The sequence below is a fragment of the Cebus imitator genome, unplaced genomic scaffold (assembly GCF_001604975.1).
Source record: "Cebus imitator isolate Cc_AM_T3 unplaced genomic scaffold, Cebus_imitator-1.0 Scaffold44, whole genome shotgun sequence".
In the NCBI taxonomy this organism is placed as follows: Eukaryota; Metazoa; Chordata; class Mammalia; order Primates; family Cebidae; genus Cebus; species Cebus imitator.
The window spans coordinates 5,373,107-5,399,240 of NW_016107359.1; the positions used below are offsets into that span (position 1 = coordinate 5,373,107).

Here is a 26,134-nt window from a genome sequence, read left to right on the forward strand (position 1 = left end):
TTTTTTGAGACAGAGTCTCTGTCGCCCAAGCTGGAGGGCAGTGGCGTGATCTCTGCTCACTGCAACCTCTGCCTCCTCGGTTCAAGCAATTCTCTGCCTCAGCCTCCTAAGTAGCTGGGATTACAGGTGTGCGCCACCACACCCAGTTGATTTTTGTATTTTTATTAGAGACGGGGTTTCACCATCTTGGCCAGGTTGGTCTTGATCTCTGGACCTCGTGATCCACCCGCCTCGGCCTCCCAAAGTGCTGGGATTACAGGCATGAGCCACTGTGCCCAGCCCAAGAACAAGTGTCTTACGTGGGTATTTTGGTTTTCCATCTTCCACGGCTAAAGTTAATCACCTAGGGGCTGAGCTGCCCCCATTCAGAAAGGTTGTGACAATGTACCAGAGGAGGAGCAGGTCACTGGGATAAAATTACAGAGCATCTCTTGATCTGGCTCTGAAACCTCAACTCCCTTTAAATGCTGGGCTCCTTTTATGGAATCTCTTCCCTCATAAAAATGAGCGGACCCTGAAAAGCAGCTGTGCATGCCGCTTTCAACAATGATCTGTTGGCTGCAACCGAGGGTGTGGCCAAGTTTGCCAGTTTTCTAAAGGAACTCACCCCACTGGCCATCGTGGTGTTGGAAACTGTCTTGCTGCTCAGGCTTTCCTTAAAAGGCTTCTGACTCCATGCTGGAGTTAGAGAAACTGGGGACGAAGAACTCCCCTCTGTCATCCGTCATGAAGACCTTAGCACAGGTGGATTTCTCAGATCAGCTCCTCATTCATTAGTGTGGTGCCTGAGAGCCCTGGCTGTGTGTGTGAGGAAGGGAGCCAGAGGGGGGACCTCCCAGGGCCATAGGAAAAAACACCAGTCACAGAGAGGAGAGGATAGCTCGGACGCTGCCATTCAAGAGAGAGCTCTGAAGGCCGGAAACAGCCGAACAGCACAGCGCTGAAACACACACAGCCTGTGAATATTAAACTGGACTGGGGCTCCTAACACTTTCTGTCACTGTGCTCCATTTCAACCACAAGATGGCAGGCGACGGCCCTCAGATCCTCAGCTTGTCAGATGGCACTCCCGAGAGCTGAGGAAAGCAAGCTCCCACTGTCCACTCCAATAGCCATCGCTACACTCTTAGGAGGCAGCTATAAGCCAAACTCTTGTTGAGATGGAAGGTTCTAGATGTAACCATCCATTTTCAGAACAGGTAGAAAAATAAGATTTTCTATATTTTTATGTTAAAAAAATCCTAATTTCATTAGTTATTATTATTATTATTTGAAATGGGGTTTCACCATGTCAGCCAGGCTGGTCTTGAACTCCTGACCTCATAATCCACCCATCTCGGTCTCCTAAAGTGCTGGGATTACAGGTATGAGCCACCACACCGGGCCCGTTATTATTTTTGAGATGGAGTCTTGCTCTGTCACCCAGGCTGGAGTGCAGTGGTGCAATCTTGGTTCACTGCAACCCCTATCTCCCAGTTCAAGCGATTCTCCTGCCTCAGCCTCCTGAGTAGCTGGGACTACAGGTGCATGCCACCACGCCCAGCTAATTTTTTGTATTTTTAGTAGAGATGGGGTTTCACTATGTTGGCCAGGCTGGTCTTGACTCCTGCCCTCAAGTGATCCACCCACTTCAGCCTCCCAAAGTGCCTGTGGTTACAGGCGTGAGCCACTGCACCCGCCCTCATTAGTTATGATTTGTGATTCTAAAGAAAAAGTTCGAGAATTTGAGTCAGAGGGCATGAATTCTAGTCCTCACTCTTCTCTAAGATGATACTTGATGCCAGGAAACCACCTCCCGAAGCCTCACTTTCCACCTTGGTAGTGAGAAAACGGGACTTGGATGAACCCTGGGATACCTTCCAGAAACCAAGTCCTAGGGTGAAATAGCATGTGGAGACAGCAGTCTGAAAAGAATGAAGTGGGTCACGAACAAACCGTCCGCAACGCTTCATTTACCCTTCATCCTTGGGGAATGGGCTGTTCCACACGGTGGGTTTTCCACATACTTGAATTTTAAATGCTGAAACTTGTTTTCCTTTTAACCTGTAAGGAAAATCTTTCTAAAGCGTATTACATGCTTCTCTGGCTTCTTAAACAGCAAGCTGTGTATAATTTCATCTTTCCTTAATATCTCTAAGTCACCGTGATGACGACCTCTTACTATAAATCCAGTTCTGCATAGAGCGTCAGGTGCCTTTGGGTATATTCGGGTAGGCAGGACCCTTATGCTAAATGGCCCCTGAGATGATATTATCAAGCTATAATTGGCAATTCTTCCTCTCTACCATCTCCTGCCTACATCACTACCTGCAGTCACTTCTCCAAGTAACACCTTCTAGCAGCCTCTTGACACTGTTTAAAATCTGCTATAATCCAGAGAGAATTCAAGGTTGCCATGGGTAACCAGAGCCTAAGCTTGCAACAACCCTAAATTTAATTTCACACGCAAGTTCAAGGTAGCGGGTACTGTGCTGAAGGTGACTTCTGACCGGGGCTGACATTCCGCTGGTCCTCACAGCATGTCATACCTCTGTACCAACTGGCCTGTCGCCCTGAGCCCCCAGCCCCCTCCTGCCAGCCCAGCCTCCTGGCTCCTCTTCTAGGACCGCACAGACGTCTCACACTGCAGGAACTCAAAGGTGCCATCGGCCCTCACAGGCTCCAGTTCCTGCATGCACCAGCATCCCTTCCAAGTGGTGGGTCCCCGTGCCATGCCACTTGCTCAATATTGGAATGTACCCCAGCATCTGGACCAAATAGTATTGTTTGTCTTCGCTGTGAAGTGAACTGGCAGAGTTTGAGGCTCCTCTCTCTCCCTCAAACTCAAAATGTGTTTCCCAGGTGCATGCTGTGCTCTGGGTTCAGGCTGCCTGAGGCTGACTGGGTGGGGTGTTAAAAGTTACCTCCGGTTGAACATCTACCATGTGCTGTATTCAGTGCATTAGGTAAATCATCTGTCATCCACTTAACAACCTTTTTAGGGAAATTAGCAGCAACAGCCTGTGGATGAGGTCACCTGCCCCCATCATGCAGCCACTAAGTGGCTCCAGAAGCCAGACCCACCTCTCTCCGAGGTCTGTGTTTTTGCACCGTGCTCTGCTCACGCTTATTAATGTACAAAGACAGCCAAGTGCGGTGGCTCATGCCTGTAATCCCAGAACTTTGGGAGGCCAAAGTGGGTGGATCACCTAAGGTCAGGAGTTCAAGACCAGCTTGGCCAACATGGTGAAATCCCATCTCTACTAAAAATACAAAAAATTAGCCAGGCATGGTGGTGGGAACTTATAACCCCAGCTATTCAGGAGGCTGAGGCAGAAGAATCACTTGAACCCAGAAGGCAGAGGTTGCAGTGAGTTGAGATAGTGCCACTGCACTCCAGCAGGGGCAACAAGAGTGAAACTCCGTTTCAAAAATGTGTGTGTGTGTGTGTGTGTGTGTGTGTGTACACAAAGACGCCCAAAGTTTACATTTTGTAAAAATGCATTTTAAGTGAAAAGACGTTTAGTTTTCAGAAAAGACTATTTGTTTCTGTTTTAGTGTGTGGGTTTTGTTTTAATTAATTCCGTATTTTGTGACCAATTTGGAACAATCTGTCCTTAGGGAACAAATCTGGTCTACTTATAGAAAGCTAGGGAGTGACTGCAGTTACAAAGTATTCCTCTGTAGGAACTAATTTAGAAAACATTCCCAGTTCTCCCTGCACCAAACAAGTAGAACAATCCAGTAGAACGTGTCCTCAGTGTGGATGTGATGGAGCACACAAACAAAAAGTTTCCTCCATAAGTTATCAGTTATGCCTTCAAGATGGGACACGTGACATCAAACACCACGGATACCTCCTGTTCCCAGAAAGTTTTCTAGAAGTTTCCACCAGGACGAAGCTACTACCACTCAAAAGAATAAAGGCTTCCCAGGGTTACTAGGGATCAGGAGTGCCAGCCAGTGAGAAGGCAGGAATCAGGAACAGGATCTGTAATTTGGGGACAGTCAGAGGTTTAGGTTCTAACCTGGGTCTGGGGTACAGAAGGTCTGTCAAACCCATGGCCTTGAGTTTTTTGTTCTTTCTTCAGGTATGGACATTCCAAATCGACCCTAAACTAATTTTTGAAATAAGCAAATCATGACCTCATCTTCCACACGCTGTACCTGCTTCTCCCACAATCAGCACACACGATTCTCAGTGTCCCATCCAAAAACATCCACAGCGCTCTGAAGTGTCCAGTGTCAGGGAGGAAATCATCTGAAAAGTGGACTCCTATAAGGTGACAGGGACCACATGCCACCTGTATTACAAGGGGGTGACCACAAACTGGGAGGCTTAAGCCGCAGGGATCTACTGTCTCGCAGTTCCAGAGGTGAGAAGCCTGAGCTCAAGGCCTCAGCAGGGCCAAGCTCCCCTAGTAATGGGGAGGCTGGGGAAGGGCCTGTTCCCAGCCTGTCTCTTGGCTTCTGGACATTCCTTGGCTTTCAGTAGCATAACTCCAATCACACATGGTGTTATTCCCGTGTGTCTGTGTCCGACTTTGCCCTTTTTTTTTTTTTTCCCTTTTCTCACTCTGTCACCAGGCAGGTGTGCAGTGGCACAATACTGACTCGCTGCAACCTCTACCTCCTGGGTTCAAGCGATTCTCCTGCCTCAACCTCCCGAGTAGCTGGGACTACAGGCATGCATCACCACGCCCAGCTAATTTTTGTATTTTTAGTAGAGACGGCGTTTCACCATGTTGGCCAGAATGGTCTTGATCTCTTGACTTTGTGATCCGCCTGCCTCAGCCTCCCAAAGTGCTGGGATTACAGGTGTGAGCCACTGCGCCCGGCCAGAATTTGCCCTTTTTATAAGGACAACAGTTATCCTGGAGTCGGGGCCAACCTCCTCTGGGAGGACCTCATCTTAACTCATTCCTTCTGCGATGACCCTGTTTCTAAATAAGGTCATATTTTGGGGGCTAGGACTTCAACATAGGAATTTTGGGGGGACATAATTCAACCCATAACATCATCTAAGATAGTTTTGAATTCAAAATCAAACACCAGACGGGGAGCAGAACAGATTGCAAGAGAGTGCCTTATCCAACAGCTGTACTCACTAGTGTGGACCATTTATCACGCTGGCTGGTAAGTTGGCGTGTTGACCCCAAAACCCATTGGTTGCAAATAAGAGTGAACAGACAGCCACAACTGAGGAGCCATTTGCTGGGGGGCAGAGAGGTACACTGGCGTCTCAACAGAACTCATTTCTACTTACACTTTTTAGGACAAAACCCACGTAGATAGGTGGGAAAATTTAGTGTTGAAGGAAAGTTATAAAGAGTGACAAGGAACGTCTTGAGAACATACAATAAAACACTTTCGGGCTGCGCACAGTGGCTCACACCTGTAATCCCAGCACTTTGGGAGGCCAAGGTGGGTGGATCATGAGGTCAGGAGATTGAGACCATCCTGGCTAACACAGTGAAACCCCGTCTCTACTAAAAATACAAAAATGAGCCGGGCATGGCAGCAGGCGCCTGTAGTCCCAGCTACAGGCAGAGGAGAGAGAGGAGAACATGCCTCAAAGCCTTTATTTTATTTTTTATTTTTTTGTTAGAGATCACATCTTACTCTATCACCCAGGTTGGAGTGCAGAGACACAATCATAGCTCACTGCTGCCTTGAACTCTTGGGCTCGAGGGATCCTCCCACCTTAGCCTCTTCAGTAACTAAGACTACAGGTGTGCATCACCGAATCTGGCTATATTTTTTTTTGGTAGAGATGGTGTCTTACTATGTTGTGGGAGGCTGATGCAGGAGAATCGCTTGAACCTGGGAAGCGGAGGTTGCAGTGAGCCGAGATTGCACCACTGCACTCCAGCCTGGGCGGCAGAGCGAGACTCCATCTCAAAACGCAAAACAAAACAAAACAAAACAAAAACCAAATAAAAATAAAACATTTTCAACTCCCTACTTCCAAAATCTCAAAGGTGCTGCTTCTGGTCCTGAAGCTCTGGCTAGAGCTAAATTTGCCAAAAGGAGTCTATATTAAAACTAGTCTTCCTTTTATTTTACTTATTTTATTTATATTGAGATGGAGTCTTACTCTGTTGCCCAGGCTGGAGTGCAATGGCAGCGCGATCTCGGCTCACTGCAACCTCCGCCTCCCGGGTTCAAGTGATTCTCTTGCCTAAACTTCCTGAGTAGCTGGGATTACAGGCGCATGCCACCACGCCCGGCTGATTTTTTGTATTTTTAGTAGAGGTGGGGTTTCACCATGTTGGCCAGGCTGGTCTCAAACTCCTGACCTCAGGTGATCCACCCGCCTCAGCCTCCCAAAGTGCTGGGATTATAGGCATCAGCCACCACCCCCCGCCAGGCTTCCTTTTATAAAATGAGGCAGGGGGCTTGTTTTCCTTGTCAAGTTTGGGCAGGTAGAAGCCTTATAGTTTGCTCTTCACAACTCATTTTCTTCCCTGGTGTCTGATTATACTGAGGAGGTATTTGGAGAATGTAAACCATCCATGAAATGACACACCAGATCACACAGGACCAAAATCCAGGTCTGGTGCAGAAGCTGAGGCAGCACAGCCCAGTGGTTAGGAAGGCAGACGATGGAGCCAAAAGGACTTGGGTTCAAATCTGGTTTTGTCTCTTACTTAGGTGACCTTGGGCAATTGATATGCGGCCACGGTTTCTCATCAAAGGCTGTTCTTTATGAAATTGTGGTTGCTATTAAATGAGATAGTGGTCGGCAGACATCCTTTATGGTAGAAACTGCTCGATAAATGGTACTTCTTGCAATTTTTTTTTCTTGAGACGGAGTCTCGCTCTATCACCCAGGCTGGAGTGCAGTAGAACAGTCTTGGCTCACTGCAGCCTCTGCCTTCTGGGTACAAGCAATTCTCCAGCCTCAGCTTCCTGAGTAGTTGGGATTACAGACATGCATCACCACGCCCGGTTAATTTTTGTATTTTTAGTAGAGACGTGCTTTCACCATGTTGGTCAGGCTGATCTTGAACTCCTGACCTCAGGTGATCTGCCTGCCTCAGCCTCCCAAACTGTACGAGCCACTGTGCCCCGCCCACTTCTTGCAATTATTCAAGAGAACTAGGGAGTGAAAAATGAAGCTAGCCTGTCTGGTTAACTCGTTGATTGCTATGAGGGAAGAGGAGCCCAGGATTTGAGGATTCCTTGCCTCATTACTTGATTCAATTTCTTTTTTTTTTTTTTTTTTTTTTTTTTTTTTTTTTTTTTTTTTTGGGGGGACGGAGTTTCGCTCTTGTTACCCAGGCTGGAGTGCAATGGCGCGATCTCGGCTCACCGCAACCTCCACCTCCTGGGTTCAGGCAATTCTCCGGCCTCAGCCTCCTGAGTAGCTGGGATTACAGGCACGCGCCACCATGCCCAGCTAATTTTTTGCATTTTTAGTAGAGACGGGGTTTCACCGTGCTGACCAGGATGGTCTCGATCTCTTGACCTCGTGATCCACCCGCCTCGGCCTCCCAAAGTGCTGGGATTACAGGCTTGAGCCACCGCGCCCGGCACTTGATTCAATTTCAAGCTGTCTTTCATGAACACCAAGCAATAGGTCTTGGCCTTCCCCTTCTCCTACCACTACATCTCAGTGGCTTCAGGGTACACTGTCTTTCACCTGGCTTTTCATCGTCCCGCAAACAAATGGCTACATCGCCATAGATGGTAATATCAAAGTCATGACTGTTGAACACTAAACAAGACTTTACTTCCTCAGTTGTGGAAGGTTTCCAGAAGCCCAGCGTTTTCATTACATGTTCTTATTTTCTATATCCTTTTTTTTTTTTTTTTGGAGGTAGAGCCTTTCTGTGTTGCCCAGGCTGGAGTACAGTGGTACCAACATGGCTCAGTGTAACCTCGACCTCCTGGAATTAAGCAATCCTCCCACCTCAGCCTCCCGAGTGGCTGGGACTACAGGTGTGCACCACCATACCTGACTAATTAAAAAAAAATTTTTTTTTGTAGAGATGGGGCCTTGCCATGTTGCCCAGGCTGGTCTTGAAGCCCTGGGCTCAAGCAATTCTCCTGTCTCCACCTCCCAAAGTGCTGAAATTACAGGCGTGAGCTACTTTGCCCCTATTTTCTGTATTCTTGATGCTCTGACATTTGGAGTCTTGAATGTGGACAAGCTGCCTGTCCCAGGGGTAGCTAATTCCTAGAGATAGCAAAGGACTCCCTTGTGAGTAGAGCTTTAACATATAAACCAACCAACTCAGAGTCCTACCCAATCATCTCCTTTATCAAACTCACACAGTACTCTCCCTTCCTCAAATCACTCCAGAGCCAGATAGTTGGACAACTAAGGACCACCCACATAGTCTGGAGCCTACTGAAATTATCCAATCCTAAGCAAACTCAGCATACCTACCCCGCCTCCTCTGTTCCTTCCCATGAAAACCTCAATAGAGCTTATGGGGCTGGGTGCAGTGGCTCACACCTGTAATCCTAACACTTTTGGAGGCTGAGGTGGGAGGATCACTTGAAGCCAGGAGTTTGAGACCAACCTGGGCAACACAGTAAGATACCATCTCTACCAAAAAAAAAAAAAAAAAAGCCAGATGCGGTGGTGCACACCTGTAGCCTTAGCTACTGGAGAGGCTAAGGTGAGAGGATCCTTTGAGCCCAAGAGTTCAAGTGAGCTCTGATTGCGCCTCTGCACTCCATCCTGAATGACAGAGTAAGAGGTGGTCTCTAACAAAAAAAATTAAAAAATAAAATAAAGGCTTTGAGGCATGCTCTCCTCTGCCTCCTGACTAACCCTGGCACTTCCCTGTGTAGCCCTGCATGGTGTGGCATGCCTCCTGCTTCTAGAGATCTGAGTGTTCGTGACAGTCATTTCCATGTCAGTGTCTCTTACCGTACTTGATTAAAACAATTCTCAGGTATGTTATGGAAGAGCCAAATGTAACAATTATGAAACGCACTGGTCTATTCCCTGACATTTTCTCCCACTCCTATTTCCTAAGCTCCTCAGCTTCAGCTATTTGAGTCCAGATATGAACAGGCCACACCCATCCAAGCATCTCTTTTTTTTTTGAGACGGAGTTTAGCTCTTGTTGCCCAGGCTGGAGTGCAATGGTGCGATCTCGGCTCACCGCAACCTCCGCCTCCTGGGTTCAGGCAATTCTCCTGCCTCAGCCTCCTGAGTAGCTGGGACTACAGGCACACACCACCATGCCCAGCTAATTTTTTGTAGTTTTAGTAGAGACGGGGTTTCACCATGTTGACCAGGACGGTCTCGATCTCTTGACCTCGTGATCCACCCACCTCGGCCTCCCAAAGTGCTGGGATTACAGGCGTGAGCCACCGCGCCCGGCCCAAGCATCTCTTTTTGAGTGCCCAGAAGTGGATCAGTACACAGAATTGGACATTCGGCTCGGAGTCAGAGAGTGGACCCGGGCTTCGGCTCTGCCAGTTATCACTGTGGCATCCCAAGAACACCACCTGACCTCTACAGGCTTCTGGAACAATAACACTAGCCCAGATAGATAAAAAAGTGTTTCACAGATTCACCCCTAATATTTTAGCTTAGGCAGCTACAGCGAACCTCCCTCCCACCCCAATGCCACCATCCAACAAACTTACCCAGGGTCTCAAAGCTAGTTGTTAGATGACCTGGGAGAGAACCTGGAATCCCAAACCCAGTCCACCGTTCCCTCCATCACACCACACATGCTCCTTCTTCAGAGCTTCAGTAAAGATTCTAGTCCCATGTTCCACCCTCTGTCATGACCCTTCTATTCTTCTTTACCTTCTTTCTTTGCAAAACTGGGCATCATCCTATCACTCCCCCAAAATGTAAATGAAAACATCAAGGAATCCTCCATTGGTAGCTGGAAATCCATCTCATCCTAGGGGTAGATAGGTTTGCTAAGGCTAGGGAAGAAACCTTTGCCTCCTGCAGACTCCAGCAACCTCCCAAACACTCTCCATGTATGGTAGTGATGATTATATTCATACATATAGAGCACTACTTACTAGACATACAACTAAGCCCTTTATATGGACTTTAGTCATTGGCATCAATAGTCTTATCATTTCCATGTCACAGTTGGGGAATCTGAGGCTAAGAGGTATAATTTTCCCAAGATCAGCCAGCTAGTAAGGGGAACCCAAGGAGGCAGCCCCAGTTATCTGTTCTGGAGCTGGATGGAGCTCCCAGCTACTTCATTCTGCTGCTAGATGTCCCCTCCCTAATCTTCCTTCAACCTCTCTATCCAAATCAGCTTCCTTCCAACCAGATAGCTGCAAATGGTAGGGGCTCTTAGGGACCACTTTGAAAGGGCCATCTCCAGCTCCATGGCAATGCTCACTTCTAACCCTGGACCCAGCCTCCAGGGACCTGAGTCACTTTGTCAGCTCCTTGTAGCATCTTGAGGCTGGTGGTGGTCAGCCTTGCTCCTTTTCTGAGAACAATCTCTAATCCCAAATAAAATCATTTCATCCCTCCTTGGAAATGAGTGGCTTCTCCCAGTAACAGGCAGCCAGGCACCTAGCCATTGGCTAAAAGCATCTCTGCAGTTGAAGAGGCAAACCAAAGGAAATACTGGCAACAGTGTCTACTACAGGCCGGGCATGGTGGCTCAAGCCTGTAATCCAAGCACTTTGGAGGCCAAGGTGAGCGGATCACCTGAGGTCGGGAGTTCAAGACCAGCCTGACCAACATGGTGAAACCCAGTCTTTAAAAAAAAAAAAAAGAGTGTCTGCTACATAAGTACTCACGCCTGCTTGCCAGCTCTGTGCTACGTCCTTTCCATGTACTGGATCGTTTGAATCTGGACCATGTTGTATGTGCCCAATGACTTCTTATTGACCTGCACGTCCAATCTCCATCCTTCTTGACCCTGCACTTTGCACCAGGGCACTGACACATATAGACAAATCAATGGACTCCCCTGCCCCTGGCTTCTGGCTGGTTTCCACGGATGGGGGCTCTGATATTGGAGGGAAGATGAAGATTAAGGTCAAGGTATTTCTGCTCCGGTTCTCTCCTTGCAGTCTCCTTGGATTAGATGTCTCCATCATCAAAGATCACTATGTTTCTCAAGGTAGCCTTCTCTCCATGATTCTCTCCTTCTAGGACATAGGAGTCTTACTCCCAGGAGCCCCTGAAAGCTTGACAAAATTTATGGATCTCACTCAGAATATCTTCAAATTCTCTTTCCCAGTCTTTCCTATATACCTATTGTTAGACATCGTGAACTCCAAGTTTCTCTTCAAGGAATCAGTATGTCAGTACATTCTTCGTCCTCCATTTTAAAGTCTAACTTCCTTGTAGCTTCAGTAAACAACCTTTCCCATCAGTTCTAATCAGTAGTTCACATCTGTTCCCCTGGTCCCCTGCTCCGTCCTGACTCATCCTGGACACCTGTCCCAGTCACCTGCTCCGGTCACCTGCTTTGACCTAGGTCACCCCTGGCTACCTGCTCTGACCTGCCCGTAACTGTCCTTCCCGCCAAACCAGCCACCCCTTCACTCCGACTCCTACAGCTGCTCTCTTTAAAATAGCCGATTGGGATTAGTCTAGACTGTGCAGTCTAACCCTAGCTAATAGGGGAATGACACAGCAGTAGGGGTGACCTCCGTCAGGAATAAGAACCCCTTCCCCTCCCTTGTCCAGGTGTACACTCGCCATTGTTCCATCTGTGAGCCGAGCCCTTCTATAGAAGCAAATTGCCTTGCTGAGGAAATTTACATTCCAGTGCTACTGTTTTTGCATTAAAACCCTGTTGTACAGTAAAGAATTAACCTCAGGGGTGGGGTATTGAGACCATGTGCATTCCAAAGAAAGGGCTGGCTCCTGGGAGATAACATCTAGCCCCTTGGAATACCTTGCTCGACAAAAGTACCTTTGTATACCTGGAGGCATTTGTCCTTGTCAGAGAGTTTATGCTAAGACTGTGACTTATGGTGGAAGAGTTGGGTTATGTGGCATTAGTCTGACCTCTGCAATGACTTGAGAGGAGTAGCTAAGGCCAACCACACAGGTACTCCATGCTCATATGACCCACCCCCCAAGAAAAAAACCTCGGACACCAAGATTCAAGTGAGCGTCCCTGGTTGGCGTCAAACATCACTGCTGGGAGAACTGAGCACTGTCTGCATAACTCCACTGGGAGAGACGACTGGAAGCTTGAGCCTTGTCTCCTCCGGACTCCACGCTCCCTGTCTGTTACCTTTGCTGATGTTTATCTGTGTCCTTTCAGTGTAATGACCTGAAACTACAAATACGACTGCTTTTCTGAGTTTGTGAATCCTAGTTAATCACTGAACCTGAGAATGGTCCTGGGGCCCCTGGGGTCTTCTTCCCTGATTCACCTGGGAAACACCAAGACAGTTCAATAATAACTTCATAGGATGGTGGATGGCCATGTGGGTAGAAAACAGAAATATGCTCAAGAGTATTCAATAAACATACAGATGAGATCAAAGTGGATCTTCCAGGGTGGGGCTTCTGGACTGTGAGTCCGGGAGCCTCATTGTTGCTGGGACTAAGGTGATTTGGGACAGGCGGATGAAAAAGAATCCAAGACCCAGCCTTTGTGCTCCAGTTGAAGCAGTGATGCTGGTTGAACGGATGAGAGGCTTTCAGTGAGACATTTCTTATGCCATCAGCTTCTTACTGGCAGGATTCATAACCCTCTGCAGCTGCAGATCTGCACATCAGGCATCTGGGAACCACAGCCTTCCCATGTCCAGCCCCCATGCCAACAGGTGTTCCCCCACTTACCTGGCCCCACTGACATCAACTCCAACCATCAGCTGCCCGTTCAGTGAGAGGATCTCATCCCGCAGTCGCACCTTCCCGCTCTTCCCTGCTGGGCTGTTCTTCCTCAGCTCTGTCACCCAGATGCAGCCCACATCCAGCACGGGACCCTGGTGGGTTTTCCTCTTCTTGCCCCCTCTGCGCTTTTCACCATAGTCTCCGAAAACAGGGATGTTCCCAAAACTGAGCCCCACAGTCTCGGTGTCCCCCAGCTCCTTGGTGAGGTACACAGTACAGATCTCCATTTCGGGGGGGCTGTGATCAGGTGGGACTGTACTCTCATCCACAGAAAAGTTCAGCTGGATGTACTCCTGCAGCTTCTGGATGGCCGCCTGGCAGAGCCGCTGCTCCGGCCCGTCCCCGCCCTCCTGCAGGCTGTTCTGCAGCCACTGGTAGAGGAGGGGCAGGTGCAGCACGGCGTTGTCCTGGGTGATGGGCATGGCGCTCACTCCCAGACACCAGCATCATGAGAGGGCCTGCTCCTGGGGGTCAGACCCCACGGGGCCCCATGTCCCCTGGGGTCCCTGGCCATCATTAGCTTTGCCTGTGTTCATGTTCAGGCTGGCAGATGAGCCTAGGGACACCCACTTGAGACTATGCTGTTTGCCTTGGCAAGAGGAGGGTAGGACCCAGTTAGGACAACTGCGGAACAATGGCTCAGGAGTGTCAGCGAGGGAAGGAAGGAAGGAAGTATTTAACAAGTTCCTGCTGGATTCCTTTCACAGCAGGACCATGCAAATGATGCGAGAATGGAGGATCCCTCTAGCAGCGGCTGGCAGTGTGTCCTTCCCTGGGCTCATCCACACCTGGGAGAGGAAGAGGAAAAAAACAAAAAGCTCCAGTTACAACAGTGAGCCTTGTCACCTAGAAAACATGGCCTCCTGTGGTACAGAAGGACCATGTACTTTTCAGATACCAAGCATAAACCCAGAATCTAACGCCTCCCCATTCCCCCGTGCGGCCCCTTCCATGCTGTATAGACATACACTCTCTTCTCCCAGACAGAAGCCTCTGGAACACTGGTCTTCTCCAAGAAGTTTCCCTGATCAGCAGAGAAACCAGATGACTTCTGCTAAGACAACCCCCATCAATATACAATCAGACTCACAGCCAAACATGAGACTGTGTGACAAGACCCTCTGGAAGGCTGTGGAAAGATCTGAATATATTTAAAATCTTACACTCCTAGAAAATGAAAATCTATGTTGATTTGCCTTGGGCAGCCCAGCTGCACACACAGAAGGGCTCGCCATTCCAGAAATATGTTCTGACAACACTACCCAGGGAACAAAGATCCGATCAACACCACGGAGAGATCCCACCTCCGTGCCCAGGCACCACCATTCCTAAACTTCGCCATCATGGCGATTCAGAGGGAAGCTCGGCTCTTTGCAGCCCAGCTTTTCCATTTCCTTTGATAAACGGTTAAAACTGATTTATTTTCAGGCCAACCGAAAAGCCATCCGCGACAGAGAACTGTTTCTCCAAACACCTGGGTGAGAAGACAGGTACCTTCTTTGCTTGCTTTTAAACATATTGAATACAGTGGTGACACCAGTCAGCAGATAGCAGGGCCAGTGGCTCCCACCAGAGCTAGAGCCTCACGCTCCCTCTGAATTCTGCACAGTGCCTGGCACCTCTTAGCCCCCCAGTGAAAGGTTAATTGAATTCCACTGCCAGCTCGCCTTCTCCACCAAAGAAAAATTTCACCTCCATTCTGCATAAACAAAAAAAAAAATGATCCCTTTCACTCTGTTCTCTGAACTTCACTTTCTCCCAGAGAAAGTCAATATAAACCATGCCATGTAAAGGTGGAAAACATTCTCCATCCTTCTCAGGAAGTGATTTAACAAGGAATAATAATGCAGGAGAGAGGTGTCAGAAGCCATGTCAATAACAAATGACCTTATTACTCAGTAACCAAAAAGAAATTTCCAATATAGTGGGCTTTGACTTTCCAAAGAACTTGACTGCCAGCTATTAATTGGTTCCAAATAAATCAAGAGCTTAGCAAATATCATCTATATAATCACATGGCTATTAAACAGAAATGCAAGGCCGGGCATGGTGGCTCACGGCTGTAATCCCAGCACTTTGGGAGGCTGAAGCGGACAGATCACGAGGTCAGGAGTTCGAGACCAACCTGACCAACATGGTGAAACCCTGTCTCTATTAAAAATACAAAAATTAACCGAGTGTGGTGGTGGGCACCTGTAATCCCAGCTACTCGGGAGGCTGAGGCAAGAGAATCGCTTGAAGCTGGGGGGCAGAGGTTGCAGTGAGCTGAGATCATGCCACTATACTCCAGCCTGGGTGGCAGAGCAAGACTCCGTCTCGAAAAACGACATCAACAAAAACTAAATGCAAGATAGGTATGGGATTGAAAGGCTCTGTAGCCCATGGACACCTAAGTATAAGACTAAGTGTCTTTAAGGGTATTCGTGTATCTCCAACAATTTTCCCTCTTCTGAAAACTGCTCCCCTGCGCCCACCACCATCTAGGGCCTGAGGGTGGGTTCTCAGTGGTCCTGTCGCTATCCTTTGGCCCCACCCCCCAGGCCAACAGTGATTGGACATCTGATCGGAGCTGAGCCAACTAGCTTCACTCACTTCCAATGTAGTAATTAACAACTTGGGTTGCAAACAGTGGAAAACAACCAGTAACCAAAACGAGGGCTTTCCAGTAATCCTTCCAGTCCTTTATTCTATATTAAAAAAAAAATAATCCATATATGTACAAAGACTGAATTGCTTATTGCTGAATGACTAAGTGATACCTCTCACTGAAAAATAAGTTCACAAGCATCCATATTAAAATCTTATGAATAAATCAAAGCATTTTCCTTCAGGCCTAACAGCCTTTATGAGTCTCCTTTTCTTCATCTGTAAAATCAGAAAGTTAAGCTTTCCATTAAATGATCCCTAAGGTTTCTCATACTCAATGGAGAGGTCTTCAAATACAATGCCAGGGTCTTTTTTTTTTTTTTTTTTTGAGCCAAAGTCTCACTCTGTCACTCAGGCTGGTGTGGCATGATTTCAGCTCACTGCAACCTCTGCCTCCTAGGTTCAAGCAATTCTGCCTCAGCCTCCCAAATAACTGGGACTACAGGCCCCTGCCATCACGCCCGGCTAATGGCCAGGCTGGTCACTGTCTCATTCATCAATATCTTCATTACTCCAGCACAACGCCTACCACATCATAGACGCCCAATAACTTATACAATATTTTAAAAGATGCTTTACATTAAAATTTTAACAGCCTGTGATTCAAGATGTTAGTCACAGTTGAGATGGCTCCACACATATAAAAACAGAGTAAATATCTTGGGCAGGATGCTCTTTAAATAAGTCTGATTGAGAAAAACCAAACTGAAGAGTATTAGGAAGTGTCTTCCTGGTGTCAATTGGTATTCATTCACTCATTGATTTATTCAGCAAGTATTTATTGAACATTTATCAAGTCCTTGAACTTGGCACTGGTTGTATACCATCAATAAGGCAAATTCCTTGCCCTGAAGGAATTCATAGCTTAGTGGCGAGATGCATAAATAAATGGAAATTAGTGTGTGATAGGTCTATGATAACCCCGCCTCCCAGTTTAGACATCTCGCCCATGCTGGAACAATCAGGGTTCTTCCCTGAGAGCTCAGTACTGAGACTCTGAAAGAGTCCTAGTTTCTACTGTGTGGCAGGAATCATAGCTTTTTAACTAATGAACTTTTGAGTGATTCTATCTCCTGTGTGGACTGAGTAGCAAAGAAAGTCATCCTGCTAAGAAATAAAAGTTGATCAGTGGCGGACAGAGACACAGGATCGGGAGAGAACATCCCCTGGCTTCCCCACGGCGTTCCCATCCTCACTTTCCGCCATCTGGACAGGGCTGCATTGCTGCCCGCTCCATAACCTCAAAGACAGCATCTATTCTTACATTGTAAAATTCTGACGACTTTAAAATGAAAAAAATGGAAAAGATAAAGAAAAATAAAACAGTCATGTGCGGTGGCCCACGCCTGTAATCCCAGCATTTTGGGAGGCTGAGGTGGGTGGATCACCTGAAGTCAGGAGTTAGAGACCAGCCTGGCCAATATAGTGAAATCCCGTCTCTACTAAAAATACAAAAAAATAACTGGGCATGGTGGCGGGCGCCTGTAATCCCAGCTACTAGGGAAGTTGAGGCAGGAGAATCGCTTAAACCCAGGAGGCAGAGGTTGCAGTGAGACAAGATCAGCCATTGCACTCCAACCTGGACAACGGGAGCAAAACTCTGTCTCAAAAAAAAAAAAAAGAAAAGAAAGAAAGGAAAGGAAAGAAAACAAAAAAGAAAAATGAAACTAAACAAAATTTTCAGTGAAAATAAACTTTGCTTTGAGTTGTTTTCCACTCTTTGCAACCCGAGTTGTTAATTACTACATTGGAAGTAAGCGAAGGTAATGGGCTTAGCTCGGATCTGATGTTCAACCACTATTGGCCAAGGGGGTGGGGCCAAAGGATAGCAACAGGACCACCGAGGACCCTAGAAGGTGGTGGGGGCAGGGGAGCAGTTTTCAGAAGAGGACAAGTTGTTGGAAATACACGGATACCCTTAAAGACACATAGTCCACGTGTCCATGGGCTACCCGGCCTTTCAATCCCATACCTATAATCAAGGGCTTCCCAGTCATCCTTCCAGTCTTTATTCTATCAACCCATTTCCTGGGATTTTTCTAAAAACAAGGGAAGTAAAACCATCAACATCCACTTACAATGATTTGAGATGATTCAGGGCATAAGAAAAAACAGATGATGTTGCAATACTATTAAAAGTGTGGTTCTTCCACAACATCCAATAAAACACTCCAGTAGGCAAAACATTGACTCGGAGAAGATACAGAACAGAAATCTGCAGTTATAAATGGGACATCCCTGGATGGCTGGTCTGTGCAAAGGCCTACAAGCTTCCCATCTTGAAGATCAATCCAACTCAACAGTGAGCACAATTTTTGGACTTGGAGGTTCACTGCAATGGCCCAGTCCACTTTTGTATATCATAAATAATTCTCCAATTAGATTCCCATCTCAAGCAAATAGCTGTGATAATTTAAATTAATTTTGAGTCACCTGAAGCTGACAGCCTTAGCATTCAAAATAAATGCTTCTGTTACTGAGATCATTTACTGATATGGTGGTAACAACTACCAGCTTTCTTGGATCCTGTCTCAGCTAAGCCGTGCATTCTCAGTAGAGGTGACATTACTCACAAGGGGGTGACAATTAGTTGAGGGAGACAAAAAAAAAAAAAAGTCTCAGATGCTATAATGGTTAGTGGACTCCGCCTCCTCCTGCCAAAGCTCAGTCCTACCAGACAAAATCTTATACCTGGGCATGTATTTTCTTATCTTACGGAAAAGTTAAATCTAATTTTTCTCCAGGTAGGGATGTGAGGACAATAAAGCGTTGAGAAACAATGAACTAAGTGAAGCTAATCACTTCCTGTGGGCCTAGGGTCACTCACAATTCAGAGCCCAGATCTTTACCGAGGCTGGAGGTATAAAAGGATCCTCTGGGTTAGCCAGACCTTGCCTTAAAATCAGATTCACACGGGGCTGTCATGTACGACCTCTTCCTTCAGACGTCCTGGATTCTACACATTCTCCTATTCTGACCTCTGCTAAATTCCAAGTTCCTCAACCTTCACCTCATCTTCCTATGCTCTGGGCTGGGTTCCTCTTCTCACTTTTAGAAAATGCTATCATTTTAAAAGGAAACCAACTCTGTACACACCTGCTATATACCCACAAAAGTTAAACATAAAAACATTTAAAAAGCAACTAACCAGGATTAAATATCTACTATTCATTCATTCAACAAATGTTCATTAAGTGTCTATCATGTGCTGGGGCCTGAACAAAACAGACAATGTCCCTCAAGTGCAAAGGCCCTGAGGTGAGGACATGCCTGGCAGTGAGCTGAGATTGCCCCGCTGCACTCTAGACTGGGCCACCTGACTGAGACTCTGTCTAAAAAAAAAAGCCATAATAATAGAATCAAAGTAGTGAACTAATTTGCCCAAGATCTCATATTTCATAAGTAACAAAGCCAGGACTAGAACCCAGAACCACTGGACTTGGTCTTGCTCCTTGTACATCAGCATGCTGCCTGCCTGCCTGCTTCTGATGACCCTGGCCTTCTGAACTATATACCGGACTTACCCAGGCCAGCACTCAGCCTGGTGGTCCCTGCTCCACGGCCACCCATGGGCCTCATATGATAAACATGTAGCTGTGTCAGAAGCTTGTAGCTTTCTACCTGATACCCATTCTCTCTTCCTTATTTTGTTGCAAGTGGTAATGAATTCAACTAAAATGCAGTCTCTCTTGCAGGTACAGATAGCTCAACAACATCATTCTGGCCAATGGGATGAGAAGTGGAAATTGTTGCGCACGGCTTACACCAACATTCCTTTAGGGAAGAGCAGAAATGAGAGGAAAAAGAAGCCCCTGTGCTGCTAAGTCGCTGTTATCTGGATTTTACCAATCCAACCAATTAGCTGAATGACACCCCCAAAAAACACAGAATTCGGTGCCTGGAAGTGGGAGAACTAAAAGTAACAGAACGTCTAATGTGGAACTGGATGAGCAAGAGGTGTCAGGAAACAGATGTTAAGGACTTGAAAGTTGCGGACTGGAAAGTGGTGACCCGAGCTATTCAATGTGAAGTGTCTGTCAAATTGCCAACTGCTGGATGTTGCAAAGTCATTTACATGTTGACTGAGGTAGTGGAGTTAGGAAAAATGGTAAGGAAATTTTAGAATATTGGTAGGTGCTTTTTCACTCTCAGCAAAATCTACAGCTCCTCAACTCAGTAAGCAATCAGAGATGAAGAGAAACATCACTTTGCTTAGAAAGGCACACCCCACATTGAGTCTGCAATCTAAATTACGGACCCTTGCAGGGTTAAAGAAGCAGACAAGTGGTGTTCTGCTGGCTGGAGTTTGTAAGGCTGTTGACAACACTGGGATTACCCACTAGAAATATTGTTCCAATTGTCCTCAGCAGCATACATTAAGTAGCACATGTTAAAATTTAGAGAGATGGGTGTGATTCTAAGTTAAAAAGTAAAGGAGGCCAGGTATGGGGGTGGGGGGTGGGGGGGTGGCTCACACCTGTAATCTCAGCATGAGGTGATGGATCACAAGGTCAGGAGATCAAGGCCACCCTGGCCAACATGGTGAAACCCCGTCTCTACTAAAAATACAAAAATTAGCTGGGCACGGTGGCACATGCCTATAGTCCCATCTACTTGGGAGGCTGAGGCAGAAGAATCCCTTGAACCAGGGAGCTGGAGGCTGCAGTGGGCCGAGATCGCACCACTGCACTCCAACCTGATTACAGAGCCAGTCTCAGTTTCAAAAAAAAAGCAAAGGATTCAAATCACAAGGAATTGACCAGAAACACACAGACTAGATACCTTAACACACACACAAAACAAAAACCCAACCCTGGCCCACAACAACCTGGGATGGTTAAATCTCTATGACAAACTTGCAGCTCTTCCTCTCTCTCTTTCTCCCCAGCAATTCACATCAACAAGTAGGCTTCCAAATGTGTTCGGCCCCCAGAAAAGATGTCCTTCCTCTGCCTATCACAAAAGTGGCCATGGCAGATAGTGAGTGAAGAATGCGCTCCCAGTAAGAGGCAAGGGCCATGGAAGGCAATAAACAAGGAGTTCCTTCCATCAGAGCGAGGGGTGGCCAGAGTGAGACCCTTGCTACTCTTGGCTAGAAGGATTTGGTCATTGCTATCGACACCACTGTATTTTTCCATCTCTCCTTTTATAAATGGATTTTTTCTGTGTGTGTGTGACAAGTTTTGCTCTTGTTGACCTGGCTGGAGTACAGTGGTGCAATCTCAGCTCACTGCAACCTCCACCTCCCAGGTTCAAGCAATTCTCTTGCCTCAGCCTTTCAAGTAGCTGGGATTACAGGCATACCACCACACCTGGCTAATTTTGTCTTTTTAGTAGAGACGGGGTTTCACCATGTCAGGCTGGTCTCGATCTCCTGACCTCAGGTGATCCACCTGCGTTGGCTTCCCAAAGTGCTGGGATTACAGGCATGAGCCACTGTGCCTGAAATTTTTATTGTAGTTATTTTATACCTTTCTCAGTATTGTATGTTGGGGGTACTGAAGATTGCTCACAAGGAGCCCTATCTAGAGCTATGGAGAAGACCACATGCCACCCAGAGATCTGGGGCTCTAGTCTGGACATGCTACCTGGACGAAGCTTGGGTGCCACCTCCCTTGGCCTATGCCTTGAATGGAAAGAAGGGTATGTCTCAGTAGCCAAAGAAGGGGACTGTGGCAGAGAATGCTACTTCCCAACAGAGTATCGTGCTCACTTTTTCCTTACTAACAGAAACCCACCTGTGTTTGAGGAGCAAGTACTCAGCCAAAAAGCAGTTTCTTAATGCTCCTTCAAAGAGGGGTGGACATAAGATACAGGCCTGGCCCATGAAGTTGTTGGGAGAGGTATCCAGGAAGGCTCCTTTTATATGGGGTCTCTTTTACCTTTTTCTTGCTTAGAATGCATGTGTGATGGCTGGAGCTTTAGCAACCATCTTGTAATCCTGAGCAGCTGTAACAGCCCCAGACGTTTCACCTCCAGACTTCTTATCACATGAGAGAAAAACAGGCACCTATTTTGTCTAAGCCCTGTTAATTAGATATTCTGTTAAAGCTGAATAAAATCCATAGGAAATACATTGCTTTAATTTACTCTTCACCCTCAGATTCAAGACCCTGAATATAATCCTGAGTCCTTCAACTTCAGCCCTGCTACTTTTTCAATTAGCAGTTATTACAGAGTTCCTATCTTGATTTGAGGGTTGCATAAAAAAATACAGAGCATGTGTCTGGCCCTTAAAAAGGTGAAAGCACACATAAACTTAACCAGTGACACATTAGCATAATTGTATAATCCCAGGTATTTCACACAAATGTACAACTGATTGAGAAATTGCAAATACAAACTACTGGGACTCCCTTAAGTCAGCTTATGTTTTGGGAGAGCTAGGTTTTTTTTTTTTTTTTTTTGGAAACGAAGTTTCACTCTTGTTGCCCAGGCTGGATGCAATGGTGCACTCTCAGCTCATGACAACCTCCACCTGTGTTCAATCAACTCTCCTGAGTAGCTAGGATTACAGGTGCCCACGACCATGCCTGGCTGATTTTTGTATTTTTAATAGAGACAGGGTTTCACCATGCTGGCAAGGCTGATCTCAAACTCCTGACCTCAGGTGATCCACCCACCTCGGCCTCCCAAAGTGCTGGGATTACAGGTATGAACTATAGCGCCCAGCCTGGGAGAGCTACTTTTTATCTGCCTACATGGCTGACTCCACACTAGATGAAGAGCTGTGCGTATGAGGCAGAAGAATTTGATCCAGACTTTTACTTCATGCCACAAGGGTTGATTCTGCCAGGCACCGTGCTAGGCTAGAGAAGAAAAGATGAACAGCCTGTGGAGGCTGAAGTCCACTGGAAAAAGAGACCATAAAATAAACAGCAACAATAAAATGTGCAAAGAGCCATGGAAGGTGTGCTCGGGGACACAGGATGGATTCTGAGAAGTGAGGCTTTCCAAGGTCAATGCTGAGGTTTTAGGGGATGAGAGAGGTGCTCCCATATATTAATAAATTATAGAAGGTAAGAGCCTAGAAGGAACCTCAGGGATTTTCTCCTCCAGCCTTCAATTTCATAGATGAGAGAAATGAACATCAAGGCAGGCCCAAGATCCTTCAATTTCTGGGTTTGATGACCCTTGAGGAATAGGAAAAAGAAAAAAAAAAATGAATGTAATAAAAAAGAGCAGCTATTTTGAGAATCTATTACCTGAAGACATTATATGTCCTATGGACTGTCTGTCCAAATAAAAATGGGATTGAGGAGAAATTACAGGTAGACTCATGAATGTTGAAGACCAAAAAACCGAAATGAATATTTCAAGTTATTTCTGTTCCCTACCTACTTCTAAACTATATTTGCTGTGGCTTCAAATGTGAGCTTTGCAGTTTTAAGACTGTTTACTCAGCATGTCAGGATTTGGCCAGTTCCAGTTTAATAATATTTCTAGAGTTTGGATATCTCAGTTCTAAAAGAGCACACTAATTGTGGGAAGAGGGCATGCATCAGGCAATCTGCATGCTTGTACAATGGCAATTCAATGCTTCGAAACAGTTGCTGTCTACTGAATGGGTAATTGACCATGAATAGTCAGGGCTTCTGTGTTAGCAGCAAGACAGCCATGAAGTCACGGTGACTGTCTATTGCCTCTGACCATCCTGTCCATGTGGTATGGAATAGGCAGCCATGACACTACCAACCCGCTCATCCACAACCCAGGAGAGCACACCATCCACACACAGCATTATCATACGTTCTTTAATTACACCAGAGTGAATTTTTAAAAAGGGTAGTTATTTTACAAATCCTTTTATACCAGTTGTGCTACTAGATGTTTCTGGTGCTTAGACTTTTGGGTACATAATCCATTTACTGTATTTAAATTCTTAGCATGTAACTACACAGGATCTGACCTCATCATTAATTAATGATGATATAAATATTTATAATAGCCGGTAATACTCTCTGCCACTAGCTAGCTGTAAGGCCCCAGACAAGTCATGTAAAATCTTTGAGCCTCAGTTTCCTTACCTGCCAAATGAGGCAGTTTTACTACATCTATTTCCAGCTACAGCATTGCCCCGACACCTCCCCAAACCTTGAAGCTGAGTTAGCGAGACAGGGATGAAGTGGCTGGCCTCATTAGGAAGCATAAACACAACACAGGGAAGTCTAAGCTGCAGACGAGATGAGCCAAATTGCTTTATCAGACTTTGAGTATCTGCCAAGACAAAGGAGGAGGGGAGCCCCAGTTTTACATTTATGAGCTTATAACCCTAACCCAGCTCTTCCAGAAGACAAGACAAAATATATCCTACCGAATAAAAGCTCTCTGGAACAGCAGAAGAACCAAGGTTTCAAGAAGCGGGGAAGAACTTGCCTGGGCGGTGAGCTACAATAGGAAATCCCGGGTCTCCACTGAGGCCCCACAGCCTCTTCAATTTGGCAAGAGCCTCAACTGTGCAGAGACTGACCTCCACCCGTTCCCTTCCCTGGACTGCTTTGCCTGCTTGCTTGCAGGAGCTAGGGCTGGAGGCAGAAGTGAATTCTCAGAGGAAACCAAAAGATCACGGAGCACAAAGGTTCAACCTTGTGTCTCTCTGAGAAGCTCCCCCATTTCCCAGGCCTTGCTGTGGGAAAGGCCTCAGACAATGAAAAGGAAAGTCAAAGTCCATGGGAGCGAGAGAAACAAGAATCCTCAGCTGACCTCTTTCAGTCAGGAACTCAGAATTCAGCAGAAGGAAAGATTATAGAGGAGGTAGGAGAATATACTAATCCCGAGTCCCTCCATGACCCCTTTGCTACTCATGTGCCATCCTGGCCCTTAACTGGGTGGGAGAGAAGTGATGTGGAGAGAATAGAAGACTTGAGATAGCATAAATGGAGAGGAACTGGGTGGAAAACCATCAAAGCTTGGGGTGAGGTCTGGGGAAATGAGAGGTTGGATCCACTGTCTCTCTAGATCCTGCTGTGGCAGCTGCATGTACACAGTTAAAGACACGGTTGGGCAGGGCACAGTAGCTCATGCCTATAATCCTAGCACTTTGGGAGGCTGAGGCGGGAGGATCTCTTGAGTCCAGGAATTCAAATGCAGCTGGGGCAACATGGTAAGACCCTGTGTCTACAAAAGATTGAAAAATTAGCTGGATGTGGTGGTGCAAACCTGTGATTCCAGCTACGTGAAAGGCTGACATGGGAGGATCTCTTGAGCCCAGTAGTTTAAGGCTGCAGTGAGCCATGCTCACAGCACCGCACTCTAGCCTGGGTGACAGAGTGAGACCTTGTCTCAATATATATTTTATAGACATGTAACACACTCTCTCTCTCTCTCTCTCTCTCTCTCACTCCCTCCCCCCCATATATATAGATATATGACAGGGAAGGTTCACTGCCAGGGAGGTGCCACAAGATGACCTTGATATTGGTGAACTTCCCACCATCCATGTCTTCAGGTTCTCAGGCTTGGAAACATGAATTCTGCACATTGCAAGGGCATCCATTTCTCATGTGTAGACAGTTATCAGCAAGAAAGCTCGTTCACGAACGTTCAGTTGGAAAGACAATTACTAAGTGGGCCGGATGTCTGCATCCACATAATCAATGCATGCTTACCCTGAAGGCAGGATACAGCAAAGCAAACTTGGAATCAGGAGAGCCAGGTGAGCACAGGAAGGGCTCTAGCTCAGGCAGCTTCAGGCACTCCCACTCACACTGGAGTCAAGGCTTTGCAAAGGAAATTGTCTACTTAGCCAAGTCTCCCCTCCAGTAGAAAACATTAGAAAAGGAATCACTAACTCTTTTTTTTTTTTTTTTCATTTATTTTCTTTATGACCTCGTCGCTGAGTATTTTTCTTTTTTTCTTTTTTTTTGAGACAGTCTTGCTTTTTTGCCAGGCTGGAGTACGGTGGCACAATCCTGGCTCACTGCAACCTCTGTCTCCCGCATTCAAGTGGTTCCCCTGCCACAGCCTCCTGAGAAGCTGGAACTGCAGGCACGCACAACCACGCCTGGCTAATTTTTTGTATTTTAGTAGAGACAGGGTTTCACCATGGCCAGGATGGTCTCAATATCCTGACCTTATGATCTGCCCGCCTCGGCCTCCCAAAGTGTTGGGATTACAGGCATGAGCCACCATGCCCAGCCATTTTTGTATTTTTAGTAGAGACGGGGTTTCACCATGTTGGCCAGGCTGGTCTTGAACTCCTGACCTCAGGTGATCCACCCACCTCGGCCTCCCAAAGTGCGTGAGCCACCGTGCCTGGCCACTAACTTCTTACTCTTAGAGGTTTTGATCCCTGTTTTGCACTGACCACCCCACCCGTTCTATTCACACCCACTTTCTCCAAACTGCACATTGCGACATCAATAAGTAATGATATCTGCTCTCTGAATTACAAGCACAATCCCATTTCAGTCCATCCTCTGCAAGATCGCTGTGATTTGAGGTTTGGATTCTGCATGCTTTCAAGGACAATATCTTACCTTGGGAACTCGAAGACTGGCTATTCAACCCTGTATGTTGTATTTACTAGTTTAATTCTCAAAATAAAACTTGACTTCCTTATGTCTAAGTTTGGGGCTGTGAAGACGGGATCCCACCATTGTCCCAGGTCCCAAGGACACCTTCTGGATTTAGTGTAACTACAGGAGCCAACAAAGGGGCGCCTGGGGCACTTGAAGGCAGTTTTGATGTGCTCAGAGT

At 46.6% G+C, this 26,134-nt stretch overlaps 1 protein-coding gene across 4 annotated transcripts in view; it reads right to left on the bottom strand.

Annotated features, from left to right (window-relative positions):
* The window catches only part of PDZD2 (PDZ domain containing 2), a 462,407-nt gene that overhangs the window by 291,203 nt on the left and 145,070 nt on the right, over window positions 1–26,134 (bottom strand). For all 4 annotated transcript variants that reach the window (XM_017526821.2, XM_017526825.2, XM_017526824.2 and 1 more), the window contains exon 2: window positions 12,737–13,578. In XM_017526821.2, the coding sequence (XP_017382310.1) occupies window positions 12,737–13,212 (476 nt within the window). In that variant the 5' untranslated portion in view covers window positions 13,213–13,578. The remainder of the gene's footprint in view (window positions 1–12,736; window positions 13,579–26,134) is intronic.